Source organism: Triticum dicoccoides, chromosome 1B (assembly GCF_002162155.2).
Source record: "Triticum dicoccoides isolate Atlit2015 ecotype Zavitan chromosome 1B, WEW_v2.0, whole genome shotgun sequence".
NCBI lineage: Eukaryota > Viridiplantae > Streptophyta > Magnoliopsida > Poales > Poaceae > Triticum > Triticum dicoccoides.
This window is the reverse complement of record NC_041381.1, coordinates 352,611,973-352,624,615: the sequence shown is the minus strand read 5'-3', so window position 1 is coordinate 352,624,615 and position 12,643 is coordinate 352,611,973. Positions and strand designations below refer to the sequence as shown.

The window sequence follows — 12,643 nt, the reverse complement described above, 5'->3', positions numbered from 1 at the left end:
TGTGTACAAGGTAGGTTACAGTTGGAATTGTAGTTGTATTGTGTTTACAGGGTATGGAGTCGTGTCAAGTAGGACACTTGTATCCTAGGCCTCTCTTATATAGCGGGGATAGACACACGATGTAATCTATGCCAACATAATAGCACCGGAACGCAGGGGAAGCCGAAGGCATGTGCCGGTGTCCAGGGCGACCGGGTGCGGTATTATAGTGGTGTCATGGGGAGGAGCGTCCATAGTCAGGCCCCGGGGATGTAGCCATATCGGTGAACCTCGTTAACAAATCTCGGTGTCGTGCTCGTGTGATTGCTTGATCCTTGAATGATCGACGGAGTGCCTCGAATTTATTCTATCACCAGCTAGTAGAAGGAGAAGAAGACACATCTTCTTGGGCCTGGGAGCCAAATGGGAATTTTTCTGCACGATCGGCTTATGCGGCAGATTTTATGGGCCTCAAAGCGTCACCAACTGCTACGTTTACTTGGAAGTCAAGGGCACCGCTGCACTGCCGCTTTTTCCTCTGGCTAGCGATCCAAAACAGATGTTGGACGTTCGATCGTTTGGCCAGACGAGGTCTTCCTCATCAGGATGCGTGCCCCCTCTGTGACCAACAGGAAAAAATTTTGCAGCACCTTCTGCTTGGCTGTGTGTTTGCACGGCAAGTTTGGCATGAGATGAGCCGAACAACAGGACTTCGGGAGTTGGAGCCGTTACAGAATAAATCTTTGAGTGCTTGGTGCGTAAGGCAGGATCGGGATCTGAGAGGCAGGAAATCAACTAGGGCTAAATGCATCCTCGCCTTGTGAATAATTTGGAAGCATCAAAACGATGTCGTGTTCAATGAGGCTCCGGTTTCTCTGACACGAGTCAAAGAGCGACTATTTGAGGAAGGGAGGCTCTGGGCGAAAGCTGGAATGTTTAAAGATGACATTAGGGGCTTCGAAGAGCTAGGTAGTAAGCGGACAACTAGTGAGTAGTATGTAATATAAGTTAGTGCTCGGTGGACTCGGGAACTTTGTAATTATTGTAGCCCGCGTGGATTTTGGAGAGTCTTTCCCCCTTCTCCTTTAATGAACGATACGCACACTCGCGTGTATTCGAGAAAAAAAGTGTCAAAAATGTTCTTATATTATGGGATGGAGGGATTAACAAAGATAAGACTTTATGCATCACTTCAGTTTGGGCATCTCCACACTTTTGCCAATCTACGATTCAGCTAAATATTCTGAAATCGTACCAGAAAAAGGAAAAAATAAAAGATGAAATGTACGAGCTAAAAGGCATCGCTTCACTTCAAATTGAGCATCTCCACACTTTCTCCAGTCCATGTCACAAGGCATCCCGAATTCCAGGACTCTTTCTCAAGTGCAACGGAGAGCTCACAGTAGGAGAGAAGACCAACGGAGAATTTTATTTTTGCAGTTCAAACTACTGCGGTGAGAATTTTATTCACTGCAGGCATTTAACCAACCTCACACCATAGGTACCCACCCTCACCCTGCCCTGGCAGAAAACAAGAAGAATTTACTTAACACCTGATGCCATACGTATTTATCTTTTTAACCTTTTTTACTTCTACAGTCTCATCACGCGGCGGAATCAGGAGTTTTTTTTCCCACTTTACCTTTCACCTTTCATTCACCCCCTTTTCTTCTCTCCCTCTCTCTTTGGAGAACGGGGAATAGTTGGTTTTAACACAAGACAAACCAATAAGACAAGAATGAGTACAGATATTACCACGTGGTAAATATAAACAAATACTCATCCATCACACATTTGGTATTTCTCAGTACAAGAGTACAGGTATTTATACAAGTTAAGTCCCTGTGCCTTTCATTTGAAATCCTGAGCCCCTCCAGGCGACAAGAAAAAACCCAGTCCAATGAAGGGGAGCATGAAGAAGGGCAAGTGGTCCAAGGAAGAAGACAATCTGATCAAAAACCACATTGAGAAGTATGGCATTGGCTGTAGCTGGCAGGGATTATCCAATACTTTAGGTCTGATTTCTCTTCGACAGCTGCCCTTGCATGCATCCGCATCTGTTTCAGTTCTTGATAGTGCCGATAAATCAATCTACTCCCGCACATTTTATTTTTAAAGTAAATAAGTAGAAAGCGCATTGTAGTTTGTTATGCTTGCAAATGATTTATGTTGTTTCTTACGGCGTTGTTTGCGTAATCGAAGTATATAGGCACGCAACAATGTTTTTTTACTGCAATTCCTTATGCATGTGCAGCTAAGACTGCAGAGATTTTCCCAACTTTTATGATTTCTGCATAGATCTGCAATACATCAATTACTACTCTCAGTATTAATTTGATCATGCCCCGGACAGTTGCTTGGAAAGTTTCTTACAAATTTTCATACTAGCAATATTTCAGTCAGGAGTTGGTCTGCGCCCGATTCCTTCAGAAAAACCAATAGTGTAGTAGACAAAGACGATTAATTTGCTCTCTCATTTTTCTCGATATGATCATGGCAAAGCGTCGCATAAGCAAATCATCACACTCGCCACTGTTTTTTGAATCATAATTCCTGAGCGAAGTTTGTTGGTGGATCGCAGGGCTTCGGCGCTGCGGCCGGAGCTGCCGTTCAAGGTGGCTGAACTACCTCCGTCCGGGGCTGAAACACGGCAACTTCACGCCGGCGGAGGACAAGATCATCTGCGAGATGTACAGAAAGAAAGGAAGCTGGTGAGTGAGCCTCGCACCGAACCCATCTCAACTGCTCTGCTTTCCAGTCTCGACCGCTTGATAATCAGATGAAATGTGCACTGGTTTATTGCTCAGATCAATTTTTTCAAACCTCATCTTCTGCAAGTGCTGAGTGTTGTTGCATTCCGTCGCTGGTTCACTGACCTGCTCCTGTTGGCATTTGATCGAACAGCTGGTCCGTCATCGCCGCCGAGCTCCCCGGGAGGACGGACCTCGCCATCAAGAACTACTGGAACAGCACGCTCAAAAAGCGGTTCCCCCGCCCCCGCGCGGCGAGGAGCCGCCGCCGCCGCCGCCGCACCGGCGGCACGAGCACGTCGTCCGACGCCACGAGCCTGGACCTCGCGCTGGTCGTCTATGACGAGGAGAGCACTAGCGGCACGGCGCGGGACCTCCCGCTGGTCGTGTGCAACGAGGAGAACAGCGCCACCACGGCGCGGGACCTCCCGCTGGTCGCGTACAACGTCAACGAGGCGAGCGCCACGGCAGGGTCCTCGTCGAGCCACGCCGGCGTCGTCTCAGCCGGCTCGCCGGTGCAAGCGCGAGCCCAACCGACACCGCTGCCCGCCGACGCCGCGAACGAGGAGCCGATCGCGGCGGTCCCGGTCAGCGGGCCTGTGAAGATGGAACCGCGGACGCCGCCACCGCCCGCTGATGAAACCAGCGAGGAGATGGACGTGGGCTGCTGCCCCATGTCTCCGCTCCCCCTGGGGCTCATGGAGCTGCCGGAACTTCCTTGCATCGCCTTGGATCTGCCTCACATTGCCGGTTTCGACGACATCGATAGCCTCCTCTCCTACTTTGACCACTGATCTTAGCGTAGCAGCAACGAAATGGGATTAAGCCGATTCAGGAGTAGCTGTATTTAAGGTCAGAGTTTGACACTTACTGTAGTTGTTAGGATTGAGCGTTGGGTACATGAGTGACTCTGTTATTCTGAAATTTGAAGACCATATGCTAATCTAATTCTGGAACAGCTGCTTTTCGTGTATATCTAGTAATTCGCGCATATTTTCGTGTATATCTAGTAACTGCAAATGTTCTGATAAAAGTATCCCCTGTTGCTGTTTCTCATATAAACCAATCTATGCCAAACTATGAATGAATTCAGCAAGCAGGCTTCATAGTATCCAGCTGCATACTCTTACTTGCAACCTATGAACAAATGAAAGAACAACAGATCGATGAATGGCGCCCAAGTCTACTGGTCAGATCAGAACTCTGAACCATGGTCTGACATATGAGATTCAGGTGCTCGAGTATCTAACTTCCTTCTTCTTCGGGTGCGGAGCAACAACTTTCGGCGCATCGACGTGCATCCGCAGGGAGCTGAACTCCAGAGCCAAGATGGGCCTGGATAGCAAGACCAGGAGGCTTTGCCTTTGCGCGTCTGAATCGGATCCGGTGCTGCTGTTCCTGCCGTCAGAACACTCCTCTGGTTCAGCGGTTTTAGGGCTCCAGATATTAGCTGGGCTCACCGGCCGCACCCTATGCAAGAGAACACACACACACACACACACACACACACACACACACATGGTTAGAAAGGCACATAAAAGAGCAATGTGCATCTGAGGGCATATGCTAAGAATTTAGGAGTGCAACCACCTGCACTCTACTTTGCAGGAGTACTTGAGAAGCTCAGGATGGTCCTCTGTCTGGCCGCTGAAATCCACAGCACAAGTTCAGTTCAGGTTTTGTTTTGAGCCATGGAAGGAACCACTGTGGATTTAAAAAACCAACCTGAAGCTTGGGAGTGACATTTTGATTGCCGGACCCATCCACTTGTTGCGTTTATGTGATGCTCTTGACGCTTCTGCATAATTAGTGAGTGAAACATGGCACTGAATTAAAAAGGTGAAGTTCCAAAAAGAAAACCCAGAGATTTTAAAGTTGAAATTCTTAAGACATGTTGTACGATAAGGCTTGTAACTTGACCTTGTAAGATGCATTCCAGTAAAGTAGTCATTCAGACTTCAAAATCATTCCAGTAAAAAGAGGAGTAGATCATAAGAGTTGATGCATTTAACGTAGAACAAGTTATAAATTACCGTTCAGCGGCAGGCTGATGTTGCACAAATGCCTTGATGACGATCCCGAGGCCTCCTTGATCTCGACCCTGCGGTAATTCTCTTGCTTGGAGAAGCCTGAACCCATTCCGAGAATGTTGAGGAAGTTGTTTGGTTTATTTCTGAGCACAGAAGCTTCGGTCTATCCTCCATGTGAGCAAAGTTCATGTTACAAATCTCTTAAACATTTGTAAAAGCTAATGGTAATTAAAAGTGCTATGTGTACCTGTGAGAATGCCGCGACATGGCTTGGAAGCCCTACTTCCTGCATTAGCGACAGTGACATTGATTAGGAAAATAGTACCAGCAGAGAAGAATTGGCCTGAACCGGGAAGGAATCATAGATGGACACTGTTGGCAGTTTGGCACCTTGCGTCCATGCCGGCAGGCTTCAGCGCTGTTTACTAGCACCCGGGCAGCCCAACTGTTACACAGGTTCGGACAGCAAATCAGCAGAGCGCACAACTACGACCGCTTTCTTTCTTAATGAAAAGAAAAACTGAAGAGGATAGATGGCATCACTGATTAAGCAAGTTATCTTAGGCATCGCTCGGGTAAGTCAGAGGGTTAGTCCAAATGGATTACAGATAGGCAGCACGGTTGTCCATGCCAGAGGGAGCAAGCACAGCGAGCGGATGAGATAATTAATGGTTGCTGGTTTAACACAAGTGGAGCTCAAGCACAGTGAACTGATCAAGTGGGCGTTGTTTACAATGAAGTGAAAGGCTCCAGATTGATATCTGCCTGTTTTGTAATGCAAGTTGTGCCAGTTGATCGATTCTATTCGCATTCCCCAAGCAGGCAATCACTCACTAGTGGAATTAGAAGCGATTAAACTAGGACAAAAGAAGAAGAAGAGCAACTCACGCGCAAGAAGTCGGCGGGTTCCACACAATGCCGGCGATCACCACGAGCTGCCAAGCAAAGCTCGTCAGAAAAACGTACGGGAAAACGGGGCAGCAGGGAGGGGATGAAGATGATGATGACCTCGTCGAACTGTCCGGCGGGGCTGTCGTGGTAGCGCGCCAGGAACATGCCGCCGAGCGTGTAGCCGAAGGCCTCCACCAGGCGCAGCTCCTTGGGCACGAACGCCCGCGCCGTCGCCGCCTTCACCAAATGCAGCTGGTACAATGCGCTGCAACGCACACGCACACCAAAAAAGTCAGTCGCCCGCGCCCCGCCGCACGCCGCCGCCCTGGCCATCCATGGTGAGCGGGAGAGAAAAGAAGAGGAGGCACTTGCCTGCCCTTGAACACCCATGGCGGCCCGTGCCGGTACCCGGCGGCGGGCTTGCCGTCCTCGGCCTCCATGGATGGATGCAGCGGCGGCCGTGCGAGAACGAGAAGCCAGGCACTGACCAGTGGTTTGATCAAGCGGCTGAAGAAGAGCTGGGCAAGGGAGGGGACCAGCGGAGCAAAGCAGCTTGGGTTTTCTATGCGAGGAAGGAAGCGAGGAGGAAGGAAGCTGGCGATGAATGATGTTTTAGTAATGAAGTGATGCCTGGGATGCTGCGGGTGCAGGGGATCTCGAGCCTTATCCGGTGTACAGAGGGCGCTGGTTTAGAGGCTGGGGGGCGACGGTGATGTCATCATCACTTCACCGTGGAGATCCATGGAAGGGCCCCATCGACTGACTGAGCGCCTGATTGATACCGGAGGTGTGTGTGGCTGGCGGCCGTTTGCTGCTGCGGTTTCCGTGGCTCGAGTGAGAGTGACAGTGACATGGGGAAAGGGACGGCACTGTGTTTCTTGTGTGGCTGCTTGGTTGGGATGGTAAACTGCGTCACGCGTGCAGGTGCAGGTGCAGGTGCAAGTCACCGGCACCGGCTAGGGGGATGCACCGGCCGGCGACGAGCATTTGACAAGAATATTGATTGATTTCTCTGCGGATAACCATGATCCATGTGCAGTAGATTTTCAGAGGATGCCTCACAAATTGCTTCACATGATACCGGGGGTGTTTGGTCATTTGCCCGATATTTGTTGGGCGCTTAATCGTTTGCCCCCACATTACTTTGTTTTCTCAATAAACAGAGAAATGGCATGGATACCACTGTGGCATTTTTGCAAAAAATAATAATAATCTAATCTTCTATTAACCTTGCTCGACCCAACCCGAGTACCCGACGAGCTTGATCTATTTCGTCCTCGCTCGTTCGTTCCTGCTCCTTTTTTCCTAGAAAGAAGGTTGTCGTCCTGCTTTATATTAATAAAGCCCTTACAACAAACGATACAACACAACACCACACAATAAAGAGAAAAGGAGAAGAAGAAAAAAACACAGGCAAGATACAAGGGTGCTCAGGAGCAACAACAAAGCTCAGACACAGAAGCAATGAGGCATTGGAGCCCCAACCATGATCAGAGGACCGGAGGAAGAATGAGGCTAGCTCGAGAAGGATATCAGCCGTCAACAGAGGCCGTGCATCGCCATCGTTTGGGCAACTCGCACAACAACACCATCCAATTCCATCGTCGAAAGGAGCCCCCAACTCGAAGGGCGCCGCACTTTCGGACGATGGAAATGCTCAACACCCTAGAGCCTAGATTGAAACTAACGCCAAGAACCCAAAGGGTGGTCTCCGAGTACAACCACCTTGTCGGACCTTGATCCTCTTAAGATCACCACCGTCGAAGCAAGGAACCATCGGCACAAAGATGAAGTTGTCGTGCAAGAAACCCAACCTCGATGACCGGCTAAATGAGACCTTTGCTCTCGAGACAGAGACTCCAAGGAAGGAACGACGCCGCAAGGCCCCCACCCCGGTCTGGCAAACGCCAAACCAAGGGTTTTCACCCAGAGCTTAGGGTGGAGGATGATACCTACGATGACGCCTCCAGGAAGGGGAGCGATACTCAAGAGCATCGCCTTCACCGGCACCGATATAATCAGGCAGAGTTTTCACCCAGGACAGGAACCCCAGAACCCAAGTCCATCAGCCACAGCAAGACGGGGAGAGAATCATACGTCACCAAGGACCGGATAGAGGTGGACATGACGACCACCACCACACGTCGGACGCCTCCCATGTGAGCCACATCACCACCCATACGGCCATGGTAACACACTGGCACCCGCAAGACGACACCCGCCGGAAAGGCATCGCCTTGCCCACCATCTGAAGCCGCCGCTCCAGTTGCTCTAGAGATCCAACCTCACCCACCGTACATGGTGATGAGCCGCAAGCACGCAACCGACCACCCCGCTGCCGTGCTAACGCAACTCCGACTCCCACTGAAACCCCGACCTTGCAACTCGCGCCCGCTCGGAGACAGCACACGCCACGGATCTAATTGTCGGGCGCCTAGATGGATCAACCACAAGGGCAATCCGTGAAGGCGGGTCTTGCCTACTTGAACCGTCGAGTCTGGGCAAGTGGATCCAGCCGAAGTCAGAGTCCAGCGGCGGTCTGGAACACCCTCCGCGACCGCCGGCCCAACGCACCACTGCGATAGGGCCTCACCACCAGGAAATAGACAGAGGTAGTCCGCACCGCCCCCACACCCACCATGGGTCGTGCCTCCAACAGGGAAAGCCATGGCCGACGACACAAGGGGCGAGTTGCTCGAACGAGATCCAGATGCGCTGCTGAAAGAGGATGGTTCCCCCACGTGTGGTTTTGGTAATTGATGACAATCCCTATGGACTAATGGTTACCTTGAGTTATTTTTGAAGGGTTTGTCGATAGGCTTTGCTTGAAGACGATTTGTTGGTTTCAAGGTTAATAGAAGAAGATAATGTGTTGACCAAGGTGCTTTTCAAGTAGTTATCCAAAGATTGGTCATAGAGAAGATAAGTGATACGTCTCAAACGTATCTATAATTTTTTATTGTTCCATGCTGTTATATTATCAATCTTGGATGTTTTATATGCATTATTATGCTACTTTATATCATTTTTGGGACTAACCTATTAACCTAGTGCCCAACGCCGGTTGCTATTTTTTCCTTTACAGAAAATCAATATCAAACGGATTCCAAATGGAAGAAACTTTTTGATGATTTTTCTTGGACAACAAGACACCCGGGAAGCTCAGGAGGAGGCCAGATGGGCCACGAGATGGCCACAAGCTCGGAGGGCGCGCCCCCAAGCTTGCGGTCCCCTCATGGCACTTCCAACCCTATTTTTTCTTCTAAGGTCACACCAAAAATACTTTTTCGCCGCCGCAAGCTTCTCTTCTCATGAGATCCCATCTTGGGGCCTTTTCCGGTGCTTCGCCGGAGGGGGATTTGATCACGGAGGGCTTCTATATCAACCTTGCTGCCCTTCCGATGATGTGTGAGTAGTTTACAACAGACCGATGGGTCTATAGCTAGTAGCTATATGGCTTCTTCTCTCTTTTTGATCTTCAATACAATGTTCTCCTCAATGTTCTTAGGGATCTATTCGATGTAATCTTCTTTTGCGGCACGTTTGTTGAGATCCGAAGAATTGTGGGTTTATGTTTAGATTATCTACTAATATTTTTTGAGTCTTCTCCGAACTCTTTTATGCATGATTTATATAGCTTCGTATTTCTCTCTGATCTATTGATTTGGTTTGGCCAACTAGATTAATTTTTCTTGCAATGGGAGATGTGCTTTGTAATGGGTTCAATCTTGCGGTGCTCAATCCTAGTGACAGAAGGGGACATGACACGTATTTGTATTGTTGCCATTAAGGATACAAAGATGGGATTTATTCATATTGATTGGATCTATCCCTCTACATCATGTCATCTTGCTTAAGGCGTTACTCCGTTCTTGTTAACTTAATACACTAGATGCATGCTGGATAGCGGTCGATGTGTGGAGTAATAGTAGTAGATGTAGGCAGGAGTCGGTCTACTTGTCTCGGACGTGATGCCTGTATACATGATCATTGCCTTAGATGTCTACATAATTATTCACTTTTCTATCAATGGCTCAATAGTAATTTGTTTACCCACCGTATGATTTCTTTCAAGAGAGAAGCCTCTAGTGAAAACTATGGCCTCCTGGTCTATCTTTTACCATATTATTTTCAGATCAATAAAACATAAAACCCAAAAATACCTTGCTGTAATTTATTTACTTTTATCTTATTTTACACTTTTACTTATCTTTTATATCTATCACTATCAGATCTCATCCTTGCGAGCATCTGTGAAGGAATTGACAACCCCTTTATCGCGTTGGCTGCAAGTATTTGTTTGTTTGTGTAGATGCTATTATTGGAGACTTGTGTGTTCCTCCTACTAGATTGATACCTTGGTTCTTAACTAGGGGAACTTATCTCTACTTTGCTGCATCACCCTTTCCTCTTCAAGGGGAAAACCAACACAAGCTCAAGAAGTAGCAGGAAGAATTTCTGGCGCCGTTGCCGGGAGGATCTACATCAAGCCTACCAAGTACCTATCATAAACTCCCATCTCTTGCATTTACTTTATTTGCCATTTGCCTCTCGTTTTACTCTCCCCCAATTCTAAAATATTTTCAAAAAATACAAAAATATTTGCCATTTTATTTGCCTTCTTTCCGTTTGCCTTTTTGTTTGCCTTTATGTCTTACTTCGTTTGTTTGCTTGTTCACTTGGCATAATTGTATAGTTATTCCAAATCAGAAGTAAAAGTGATCCTCATCCACTTGCTAATTGATACGTCTCCGTCGTATCTATAATTTTGATTGTATCATGCCAATATTCTACAACTTTTACATACTTTTGGCAACAACTTATATTATTTTCTTGGACTAACATATTGACCCAGTGCCCAGTGCTAGTTCTTGTTTGTAGCATATTTTTTGTTTCGCAAAAAATCCATATCAAACGAAGCCCAAATGTGATAAAACTTACGGAGACTTTTTTGGGGAAAAAATCAATGTGAGACGATGCCCGAGGGGCCCACAAGCCCTAGGGGTGTGCCCCCTACCCTGGGCGTACCTGGGAAGCTTGTGGCCACCCCGCAAGGTGGTTGGTGCCCTTCTTCGGCCGCAAGAAAGATAATATCCGGATAAAAATCGTGTTAAAATCATCCCAATCGGAGTTACTGATCTCTGAGAATTTAAGAAACGGTGAGAGGCCAGAATCGAGAACGCAAAAATAGAAGGAAACACACAGAGAGAGAGAGAGATCCAATCTCGGAGGGGGCTCCCACCCCTCCGCCACCATGGAGTCCATGGACCAGAGGGGAAACCCTTCTCCCATCTAGGGGGAGGTCAAGGAAGAAGAAGAAGGAGGGGGGCTCTCTCCCCCTCTCTCCCGGTGGCGGCGGGACGTCGTCGGGGCCATCATCATGACGGTGATGTACACCAACAACTTCACCGCCGTCACCACTAACTCTCCCCCCCTCTATGTAGTGGTGTAACACCTCTTCTCCCCGCTGTAATATCTACTTAAACATGGTGCTCAACGTTATATATTATTTCCCAATGATGTATGGCTATCCTATGATGTTTGAGTAGATCCGTTTTGTCCTATGGGTTGATTGATGATCGTGATTGGTTTGAGTTGTATGTTTTATTATTGGTGTTGTCCTATGGTGCTCTCCATGTCGCGCAAGTGTGAGGGATCCCCGCTGTAGGGTTTGCAATATGCTCATGATTCTCTTATGGTGGGTGGCGTGAGTGATAGAAGCACAAACCCGAGTAAGTAGGTTGTTTGCGTATGGGAGTAAAGAGGACTTGTTACCTTATAATGCTATGGTTGGATTTTACCTTAATGATCTTTAGTAGTTGCCGATGCTTGCTAGAGTTCCAATCATAAGTGCATATGATCCAAGTAGAGAAAGTATGTTAGCTTATGCCTCTCCCACATATAAATTGCAATAATGATTACCGTCTAGTTATCGATTGCCTAGGGAGAAATAACTTTCTTGTGACAAAAAGCTCTCTACTAAAACTAACTTAGTTGTTTATTTATCTAAACAGCCCCTATCTTTTATTTATGTGCTCTTTATTATCTTACAAACCTATCCTATTACACCTACAAAGTACTTCTAGTTTCATAGTTGTTCTAGGTAAAGCGAACGTTAAGCGTGCGTAGAGTTGTATCGGCGATCGATAGAACTTGAGGAAATATTTATTCTACCTTTAGCTCCTCGTTGGGTTTGACACTATTACTTATCGATAAAGTCTACAATTGATCCCCTATACTTGTGGGTTATCAAGACCTTTTTCTGCCGCCGTTGCCGGGGAGCAATAGCGTGGGGTGAATATTCTCGTGTGTGCTTTTTTGCTTTATCATTAAGTAGATTTTATTTGTTGATCTAAGTTGTTCTCTATCTTTAGTTATGGATATGGAACACGAAATACCAACTCATGGAGATGGGGAACCTTCTAAAACCCTCGATGCTTGCTATGTGGAAAGTATTAAACACTACTTTGATAATCCTGAGAAAACCCCGTTCAACTTGATAATGGGAGACACGTTGGATCAACGTGAATACTTTAGAGATTATTGCTTGACTCAAAAAGGGAAACTATTATGGGATCAAATTCATATGTTGAATTGGTATGCTTGGAATTTATGCCGGAGATATGATTATACTTGTTTCTCTAGGATGAAGGCTCCACACCTTCTCTTTTCACGTAAATTTAATGATAATGAAACCTTAGATTCTTATGTTAATGGTATAGTATATGGAGAGGTGTGTGGTTGTGATGTTTTGAATACCTAATGCACAACTTTGACGTTGCACTACCTCAAAATCCATAAAGTCCCCACACGGAGTGAGGTTCATGTGACACCTAGTATATGCTGGTCCCATCCCCCCTTCGACACGTGCTATATATATATACTCCTACCACACATCATCCCTATAAGAATCAATCCTCCTTATTCGTCAAACGTATACCTCTCTCTCTCTGGGTCAAAGTGATGGACGACGACCTCGCGGGCCCACATGAG

At 47.2% G+C, this 12,643-nt stretch overlaps 2 protein-coding genes across 2 annotated transcripts; one reads left to right on the top strand and one right to left on the bottom strand.

The window, feature by feature from the left end:
• The first annotated feature begins 1,891 nt into the window (after positions 1-1,891).
• Positions 1,892-3,609, top strand: LOC119350373 (myb-related protein 308-like). Its single transcript, XM_037618238.1, has 3 exons — positions 1,892-1,964; positions 2,543-2,690; positions 2,884-3,609. The coding sequence occupies exons 1-3, from the start codon at positions 1,892-1,894 to the stop codon at positions 3,521-3,523; spliced, it is 861 nt and encodes a 286-aa protein (XP_037474135.1). The 3' UTR covers positions 3,524-3,609.
• A 145-nt stretch (positions 3,610-3,754) lies between these two features.
• LOC119334976 (protein NEOXANTHIN-DEFICIENT 1-like) lies at positions 3,755-6,294 on the bottom strand. The gene is made up of 9 exons (XM_037607314.1): positions 6,023-6,294; positions 5,768-5,915; positions 5,648-5,694; positions 5,150-5,204; positions 5,007-5,045; positions 4,763-4,922; positions 4,455-4,527; positions 4,320-4,376; positions 3,755-4,199 (listed from the first exon to the last, which is right to left on the bottom strand). The coding sequence occupies exons 1-9, from the start codon at positions 6,088-6,090 to the stop codon at positions 3,959-3,961; spliced, it is 888 nt and encodes a 295-aa protein (XP_037463211.1). The 5' UTR covers positions 6,091-6,294; the 3' UTR covers positions 3,755-3,958.
• Between the last annotated feature and the right edge of the window lie 6,349 nt (positions 6,295-12,643).

Coding starts and splice junctions, on each gene's coding strand:
- LOC119350373 (XM_037618238.1), top strand. CDS start 1,892: ATGAAGAAGGGCAAGTGGTCCAAGGAAGAAGACAATCTGATCAAAAAC. Junction 1,965..2,542: donor TGAGAAGTATGGCATTGGCT/GTAGCTGGCAGG, acceptor TCCTGAGCGAAG/TTTGTTGGTGGATCGCAGGG. Junction 2,691..2,883: donor TACAGAAAGAAAGGAAGCTG/GTGAGTGAGCCT, acceptor TTGATCGAACAG/CTGGTCCGTCATCGCCGCCG.
- LOC119334976 (XM_037607314.1), bottom strand. CDS start 6,090: ATGGAGGCCGAGGACGGCAAGCCCGCCGCCGGGTACCGGCACGGGCCG. Junction 4,377..4,454: donor ATGTCACTCCCAAGCTTCAG/GTTGGTTTTTTA, acceptor TGTGGATTTCAG/CGGCCAGACAGAGGACCATC. Junction 4,200..4,319: donor TCCTGCAAAGTAGAGTGCAG/GTGGTTGCACTC, acceptor TCTCTTGCATAG/GGTGCGGCCGGTGAGCCCAG.